Genomic DNA, 9,970 nt, shown 5'->3' on the forward strand with positions numbered 1-9,970 from the left:
AAATTAAACCATCGACGAATTGTTTTAGTTCTAAATATAACATTAAATTAAAATAATTACAATATAAAAAGAACTTTTTAAATACAACGTTTTTAAATTTTCTGTTGAATTATTATGCTCAATATGCTCAATATGCTCAAACTTGTACTTGTTATGAAGTAAATAAAAAACAAACAAACCAATATAGAATACTGAAATGTTACTTTGATATTTCATTTTGATTTCCATAGTAACGCACGTATATGTTAATAATTTAATTGCTACGACCATCCCCTTAGTAACCAATAATAGGCTTTTTATTTTTTACGGATTTTTCTGAAATAACTTTCCATACATAATAGAATTAACTGAAAATGAATTCAATTCTACTTAAATATGGCTAAAAGTATTAAAAGAATGCATTGGCATCGTGTTTTGATATATTCTAAAAGTTTCAAATGTCTAGCTAATCGGGAAGTTAGTTAAAAATCGATCGCAAGATTTATACTGGACAAACAACCACCGGACAAACAGGAATACGAGCTAATAAAAACTTTGCAAAAAATATATATTATAGATATATTTTTTTTGTTAGGGTCATATTTTTAATACTACGTTAAAATATGTCAAATACAAATTTCCCAAAGTGATAATAAATAATTGTATGTTTTATAATGCCAGCACCACAATGATACTCTTATTTTATATTACATGACATTTCCAATATCTACTTTCTTGTCTTTTATTATTTTGACAAGGTAGTAAAGTTTCTTACTTAATTTAGGAGAAATTTTAACATTTTGTAACATCCACTGAATTCAATATTTACTGGGGATTACGCTGAAACCAGCTTCTAACGGTCTCATAACACGCTTGCTGCAACTAAGATACATATCAATATTACGTTATAGTGAAATGGTTTATGTATAAATAATGTTTTATCTTAGAATGAATAACAAATATTTACCTGGTCCCATATTCCGAGAAATCAAGGGTTAGGTAACGCCCCGGTAAAAGCAAATAATGGCAGTCGATTCTCACCTTTCTGGAGTAGGTTTATTTAAATTCTCTAAAATTACATAGCATTGATAAATTCTATAAAATAAATATTGTATACGGTACATTGTCTGTGTTGATTTAAAAAATGTCAACTAGTATCCACAAAATTTTGATTATTGGACTAATTCTTCCCCCCGAGTCTTAACATGTATCAATATTAACCTCTACACACAATATTTTTATGTTCAATTTTATTCAATTATTATTATCGTTATTTAGGATATAAGAATTAAAGTGTTCAAGGGAAAGAAACGAAGGATTTGTTAAAGGGAATATAATATTTATTATGAAAATACAAAACAAAAAGAAATTCGATGAAAAAGTTTTATAAATTTAATATAACTGGTTATGATTGGCCGATTTTATGCAACGGTCCAGTAACTTCAAAATTGCTCGCCATTTTTCTTAATAAAGAGGAAACCTTTTATATTTCCGCATTCGCAGAATAATATGTTTTTTATGCCATTTTTTTTCAAATGAAATAATGAGATAACAACTTTCAAAGGATTTCTTTCTTGATTATTTGGTCACGGTATCTGAGGCGTCTTTTGTATTTAAGACTTTGTTCGAAACAAAACCCTCAAAAGAAATACTTCAATCAGGCATTTTAAACTGATTTTTAGACTAGGTCAATTATCTGCTAATGGTGAAAATTATGTGCTTAAAATAACAAGTGGTAAGATCTGTATTTCTAGATAAGACTTGATTAGAGTTGGAGACGATTGAGGATCAAATAATATGGAATCTAGTGCCGAGAGTAAAAAAAATGTCACATTAAATATTATCTTTAAAAAATGATGAGCTGCTACCAGCTACCCATAATATAAAATAAAAATCGCAATATCTTCCACAGTATTTAGTTATGTAATTGATTAAAACGTTTTCGGAAAATTTATTGATTAACAAAGTATTTTTAATGTTTGTCAAAATATTTATTTGTAATACAAACTGCCACTATGCATGGGTTTTATAGACTATGAGAAGGCGTTTGATTCGATAAAGAAATGTTCAATACTCGACGCACTCAGAAAACAAGGAATCCCTGGGCGATATATAAATATTTTCAATAATATATACAGTAGTGCAACAGCATCTGTAAATCTCCATAAACCATCGCGCAGATTTCCTATCAGCAAAGGAGTCCGACAAGGTGATACAATCTCACCTAAACTATTTACAGCTACCCTTGAAGACTTATTCAGGCAACTTGACTGGAATGACAAAGGGATCCCCATAAATGGAGAATACCTGATTCATCTGCGCTTTGCCAATGACATAGTAATTTTCTCGCAAGACTTAGAAGACCTCCAAAGCAGAATGCAGGAACTCGCTGAAGTAAGCAACAAAGTAGGTTTTAAAATAAATGTAACAAAGACGAAAGTCATGTTCAACTGCTTTGCAGGCCAAAAAGAGATCCTCATCAATGGCACTCAACTCGAACAGGTGAAAAGCTACATCTATCTGGGACAACAAGTGTCTATAGATGCATGTATATTTGATGAAATTGTTCGCAGAGTAAAGCTAGGCTGGAGTGCTTTTGGCCGCCTGAATAATATCTTCAATAGTGACCTTCCACTGTGCCTAAAGCGCAAAGTGTTTAACCAGTGTGTGCTTCCCGTGATGACATATGCGTGTGAAACATGGGCCCTAAGTAAAAGAGAGATCCAGAAACTCAGAGTAGCACAACGTGGTATGGAGAGGTGCATGCTGGGCATAACGCGAAAGGACAAAAAGAGGAATGAGTGGATAAGGAAGCAGACAAGGGTTTGCGATGTAATAGAGTTTATTAAAAGCCTTAAATGGAGATGGGCTGGACACATAGCTCGAAGAAGAGACAATCGTTGGACAAATCTAGTCATCCAGTGGTATCCAAGAAGTACAAAACGTCCACAAGATAGACCTAGAGGCTGCTGGATCGATGAAATGATAAAGTTCTGCGGAAGTACGTGGCAACGCAATGCACAGGACCGAGAGAAGTGGAAGCAACTTGAAGAGGCCTTCATTCAGCAGTGGATAGATTCAGGCTGATGATGATGATGATGATGATGAAGTATTATAAACATAATACGCCAATGACGACTAGTGAATGCGCTCCCCAAAGACGTAGATATTTTTGGTGACGTGCTATGTATTTTGTTTATGAAAATTTATTTTACTGTAAAAAATTCTACTTAAGGGCGGACGTGCTCAGCGTTGGTCAAAATGTAGCTTTATTTCTATTTTCAAAGCATGATACTGGACATACCTTAAACGTTGTAGATAATCTATTTATATAATTTTGAAACCTTATTACCCTTTATGTTTATTTTAAACATTTGATGACTGCATGAAGTATTTTTATTACATAACATAGTATTCTTTTAAACCTCTCGCTCTAATGTAAATCTCATGTTGTGTACGTCTTGAGTTAAGATTCGCTATGTCCGCAATGTTTTGTTTTCCTTAATAAATAAATAATATACCAAATTGTCTTATAGATATTTATTATTATTAGGTATTAGGTATATATACCTATTTTACAACTAGTTTTATTTGGTGAAGCAACAGATTCTCAACTGAATACATATTATAAAATGTTAATAATCTACTATTGGGGAGTTGGTAATTCTTTATTAACTCGATAAAATTTGAACGCAAAAACAATGAGGGTAATAATTAAATTTATTTTCTAAAAAATATTTGAAACACATTAGAAATATACCAATTAGAGAGAATACTATGAAATATACTTTTTTGAATGGAATAAGGTATGGTACAGATTGCTTAATTTATTAGTTCTGGATAATAATGTCTTACCACTGTATGGAAGGATTGGGGAATTTTTGTTGCCACATAAATGATGCTTGCGCAAACATTAGTGTTCTTCATATTTTATCGGTGTCGAGTCATGGACCCTGTGGGCAAAGGGAGCGAAAGTCAATTGATGCCTTCAAGATGTGGCACCTAATGCTTATTATTTCCTGGACAGAGCACAGGACAAATCAGTCAATCATCCAGTGACTGAAGGTATAGGAACGGCTCTCAACAATGTCCAAGATGCATTTTGCATTTTTTTGGACATATTGTCCGGTGTGGACCGGATAACCTGGAGAGACTGGTTAGTTTTGGGTAGGCTCCAGGGAAGGCAAAGCAAAGGAAGATTGTCGGTGCACTGGAGTATACATTCTGCTTTGAGAGAAGCAGAAAATCGAGAGTAATGGAAAGTTTTGGTCGCTCAAAGGATGAAATAATTTAAAGGCGGTCACGATCCTCGGCCATGAGGGTACGTCTAAAAAGAATAACCTAAATCAGCTAGTAGGTATGTTAAAGAGATAATTCAATTATGTATGTTCAATTTTGAATGTGACATTCTGAAATCACGTGTACGAAAAACATTATTAATAAAAAATAACTTAATTAAACTTTTTTTTTAATTGATGAAGAAAAATATTGTGTTTACTATTCACTCATCATGATAAATATACATGTATGTATATGTGATACGAGGAGATGCTTTACGTGACCTTCCGGATGCCGCCAAAAAATGACCATCCGTCACCCTGTACCAGTGCTACAAAAAACTGCTGGTTTCACGTGGCCTAAGACGCAAGACGTGGCGATGGATTAAAGGAAGTAGCGTAATCTTTTACTTACCATTTTACCACTACACTGGGGCGTGACAGAGCAAGTAATATATAAAATAGATATTATATATATAATGTGAAATATATTTTGGAGATTCATAACGATACCCTATTTCAATAATGAAACAACGTACGATAAGGTTTTGAGTCAATAATGCTATTAGTAGATGTAAAAAGGTCTTCTCTTTAAAATTCAGCAAAAAAGAAAGTTAAAAATGTCATCAATGTGTCATGTAATCGAAAAACCCTTTCTGAGATTGATCATTAATTCAGTTATGTATTGGAATTTTTGGGGTAATTTATTATTAAATTGTAGAATTTCATTGTGTATTGCTGAATAACACTAAACTAAATATTTAAAAAAAATTCTTTAAATACAATTAAAAATAAAAATGAGAATTTTTGCAAAAAATTCAAACGCCATTATCTTGGAACAAGGTTTTTTGAATTTTTTCCTTTCTGAAATATGGTACTTATTGATAATTACCAAGGCCTGAACAAAAACAAACCATAAGTGCGTGTGAGTAAGCATTCGGCACGCTTATATCTCCGCTCTATGCGTTAGAGTAAGATAGAATTTCTCTGACTGAAATTAAAAAAATTGAAAACATCGCCGGAAAAAATTGATTTGGCGGATTACATGCATTTAAAAACTACGAGCACGTGTTACTGAAATTTATTGTTTTTGTGTTAAATATAAAGTGAGTGGTAAGTTAGTAAATTACCTATTATTTTTAGTTACTTTAATAGAACATAATATGGTTAACTGTGTTGTGTTTAAATTTGATAGTCGTATTGAGAAGCAACATGATGGCATAACGTTGTATAGTTAAGTTGATAATAATAAAATCGTTGTTCTACTGTGCGCTATACGCTAGAAATATGGCTTCATTTTACCGAAAATAGGCTCTCTCTATATATCATTACTCTGAGATAATTACACATTTTAATAAAATTAGAAATAATGTCATTTTTACTGGACTGAAAAATTAGCCATTCCTGATAAACGAGGTTTAATCCTGCGCTCCAGAAACAGATACTTTCTTAAAGTATAATATATTTTACTCAATCAATAATAATTTTCACCACCAAAACTCATGGATTTCAAACGCCTGCTCCTTAAACGGCCTTCCACAAAGCGTTCTAACAAATGTTCCGACAATTGTATGGCGCTGGCGTTAAGATATCTCACTTTCTTATCTCTCAGTGCCGTAAAACTCGTACAACAAAGGAGTGTAAATACTTACCGAACAAAACTTTTAATCACATACAAATAGGGAGCAGTTTTGCGGTTTTCCCCTTACAAGAACTTTTTAGTTTAAGGTGATGTGTGAAACTGAATTATACAAGTGCCTATTAGCTCTTTGTGATGTTGAGAAACTAAATAAAGAGAAATGTTAAGTTTATACAACTACCATTACTTGCAACAATCTCTTGGGAAGTACTTTTTAACATATTACGTAGTAGGTATAGTATTTATCTTTCCATTATTATTTTATTTATTAATTGTTTATAATATTATAGGCATAGAAATATTAATTTTATTATTTTATATGTGTGCCAAATATACCACACAAACTCGTGAATATAGTCAAATTATTAAGAAGTTGAATCAAGTTTTAGAGTCCAAGGCAGGAGCACGCACTTCATTGCGTTCTATTTAATGTCATCCTTGATAAGATTATCCATGATGCAAGATTGAAAGCCAATGGCATAATATTCCATAAATTAGTTCAACTAGTGACATAATATGCCGACGATATTGATATTATTGAACAATCCCCAGAAGCCTTGAAACGGGCATTTATTTCATAAGACTCTAGATAAATGAAAGTAAAACAAAATACATGATAATAACTGCCTTAAAATTGGCGTCGATGCTTTTGAAACTATGGATATGTTTGTTTATCTAGAATCCCTTGTCAAAACAACGCAAGTGACAAAATAAATCGCCGGATTACCCTCGCCAAAAGGTGCTATATTGGTATTCAATGGCTTCTAAAGAAAAAAGAAAACTAAAACAACATTATATAAAACTCTCCTGCGTCTATTATCAACGTATGGATCAGAATATTGGACACTCAGCAAACAGGATGAGAGAAATGTGGATATCTTTGAGAAGAGAGTTTGGAGATGACTCTTTGGGCTTTGGGCTTTGAATCTAGCATTTGGAGGTCAAGGTATAATGAGGAGCTGAACACACTTTATAGGGGTGAAAAAATCACGTAAAATAAGAATATACAAAGACTGTACTGGATCAGCTACGTACATATAATGCCGGAGCATGTACCAGCAAGACGGGCTATGTACGCAACCTCCGAGGGCAAGAGAAGGCCTGGACGGCTGAAATTGGGGTGGTTGAACTGCGCTACAGAATATTTATGAATGACCATTGTGTTTTCAATATTAATTTGTAGTGAATACTACATTTAACAAATCAGGCTGTATTATTAGTGGAATACATAAGTGAGATAGCTCGTAATATTTACGGATAAAATCTAGAATATACATACTGTATAAAATAGCATATTATTTACTCTATCATTAGATATATCATATTCCACTGATGTTTTCTTAAAAAATTAATGCTGTTAGCTTTTCATAAAACCGATTATTTTTATACTCTGGACCCAAAAATTCATTGAAAAATAGCATTAGACATTTTCAGACCCGGTATTTGAACCGAAGTTATATGACGCTATAAGCTGACACGGTACTGTTCGACAATCGTGAGTAAAGAGAAGAAGTAGACAGATTAAATACTGTAGATATTCTAGATTCGTGAACCTCAAAATAAGAAAGTGTAAATGAAACTGAATCCAGTAAAATACGCAAACTCAGTCGGATAGCGTGATGCTTTAGATAATATTATTATGACCAACTATCATCTATGAAGAAGTAATAAGGGTAGAGATGCTTTCATTTACAGTTAGTTTAACTGCGGTTTATATCATTGACGAAAATGTAATAATATTTATTTACTTGACATTATTATTATGACAATAATAATATCTTAATGGTGATCATAGTGCCTCTGTGAGTGAATTTTAAAACTTGCACATAATTCATTTAATTAATAATTTTAATTTTAAATAATCAATTCCTATCTTAAAATATGAAAATGTTTTTTTAATAAAGATAATACTTATAATGTAGGAGAAACTTATTGTGTCATTTAAAATGTAGATATTTATCAGAATAACGATTTTTATAAATATTTTTATAATTAAAATGGAGTTTAGAAGGTGACAAAACGATTTTTTGAAAATTCATAGTTTTAACATTTCTAAATTTAAAAACATTTATGTTATATTTAAAAGAATATAACATATTCTTCATTTAGTTTCTAAGTTTATTTTTCAGCTTAAATAAATAAAAAGTAGATTAATGTTCTTTTTTTGTTTGATAATTTAAAATAAAATAAAATAATGTATCAGTAGTCTCCGCCAAAAATGCAAAATGTTTGTAAAGATTTTTTAGTACCTACGATTTTTAATGTAAAAAATAAGATTATTAAAAAAAATAGGTATGTACTGCGATAAAATTTAAAGCTTTAATATAAGATAAGCCGTATTAAGAAATTTTCTTTTCATAAAAACTTTTAAGTAAATAAATATTTTTATTAATAAGTTTTCAATAATATGCGAAATGATCATAAAACTCTAAAAATGGTTGAAATAATAATTTCATATAAAAATAAACATAAATATTTTTCAGTTTAAAAAATATTTAGACACTGCCATCTGTTGTCGGAAAAACTAAAAAAATATAGGAAAATGGAAAATATATAGCAAAGAACACAACCGTTACCTGTCTAAACTGCCGCATCGCCCCGTTTATTCGCAATGATTCAGTAGCAATCCCTGCGATACCGTCGCCAGGCTCTCGAAGTTGCCGCAGAGAGGCGCTAGGCACGTGATTCTGGTTCACACAGTGTCCGCCGCAACAATTAACGGCGCTAGCTTCCGGTTGCGAGCTTTGGCGGATAATTCTTGAATTCTGCGTAGTAGTTAGTAAAACAGTAGGCGGCTGCAGCGCTGGACATGTCCGTGCGGAATGCATAGCCGTGCAAGCACAAGGTAAATGTAATGCAGATCTAACGCTTTCTCTAGAAACTGATCTAGCCATTTGTAATGAAGAAATTGGCGTAGTAGAAGCCCGTCTATCGCAACCACGGCATCTGTTATTATAAGCTTGTGGTATTAATTGGTAACCACTTGCCGATGCTCTATGTCTACATACTCCTTGTACAGATATAGCTGGTGACGTAAATACATGATGTCTTTCGCCTGGTACTATATTTCCGGTGGAGTTATCAAGACGACAGTGTAACTCAATATCCGGTACAGATCTAGTACTTGACTCTTCGATGCGTATAGAGGTTCCGCTTTCCTCACTGCCTCCCAAGCCACCACTTCCGGATAGCTGCGGGTGGGGGGAGGCTAGATAGTGAGCTGTGCAATCTTGTCTCATTAGCACCGGTTTTGATGGGGTTTGTTTATTTGGCAATCCATTAGATGTTTCTTTCTCGCTCGGGGGCGATGTGATAACGGTGACCGAAGGTGTATGAACGAGAAGGCTTGTGGTTTCATCGTTGCTACCATAGCCTGAGTTGGTTATAGCATCCGTATTTTCGTTTGTTAGCGACATGTTGCCTTCCATTTTGATGGAGCCGGGCTTTTGGTGGATATATTTGCTCAGTAGGGAAACATCTGCAAAAAAAAAAAAATATCATTTTAAAGATCTAACTATTAACAACATACAATATTTGAATAATATTAATTTTATTGACACACATTATTGTAATTAAAATATAATATGAACCGGCAAGTAGAGTGTTATTTTAACCTTTATTAAACCAGTTAAAGTAAATAATTATCATAATTCCAATGTCAGAAATACACAAAATTTAATGTACTACAAACACGTACAAATTGCCATTTCAATGAATGGATATTTTAATGAGTCTCAAAATAGACTAATGCGAAAACGCTAGACTTCGTGACTTGGACTAATAACTTCCAAAATTATTAACCCGATACATAAATAGTATTAGAAAATTTGCATATAATTAATAATATATTGCAAATATTTACATACACGCCAATACGGTGTAGTTATACCAAAAAGCAACCAACCGAAAAATTAGTCAAAAATAAATTAATTTAAAACGTTTTCCATATTATACAGTATCCGAACTCTACAAACGAAACTGAAATGAAAACGGCAGTTTCTATTTTTGTAAAATTATAAGTATAATTTTTGAATAAAATATTATTAATATGTAATAAATTTATGATATTTACTAT

General features: G+C 32.3%; 1 protein-coding gene across 1 annotated transcript in view; it reads right to left on the reverse strand.

The window, feature by feature from the left end:
• Positions 1 to 9,311, reverse strand: part of SK (small conductance calcium-activated potassium channel) — a 428,126-nt gene extending 418,815 nt beyond the window's left edge. Inside the window, 1 exon segment of the mRNA XM_085945697.1 lies at positions 8,472 to 9,311. Coding sequence (XP_085801823.1) covers positions 8,472 to 9,311 — 840 coding nt within the window.
• Between the last annotated feature and the right edge of the window lie 659 nt (positions 9,312 to 9,970).

The sequence above is a fragment of the Rhyacophila brunnea genome, unplaced genomic scaffold (genome assembly GCF_057557595.1).
Source record: "Rhyacophila brunnea isolate RB1 unplaced genomic scaffold, BYU_Rbru_1.0 scaffold_19, whole genome shotgun sequence".
In the NCBI taxonomy this organism is placed as follows: domain Eukaryota; kingdom Metazoa; phylum Arthropoda; class Insecta; order Trichoptera; family Rhyacophilidae; genus Rhyacophila; species Rhyacophila brunnea.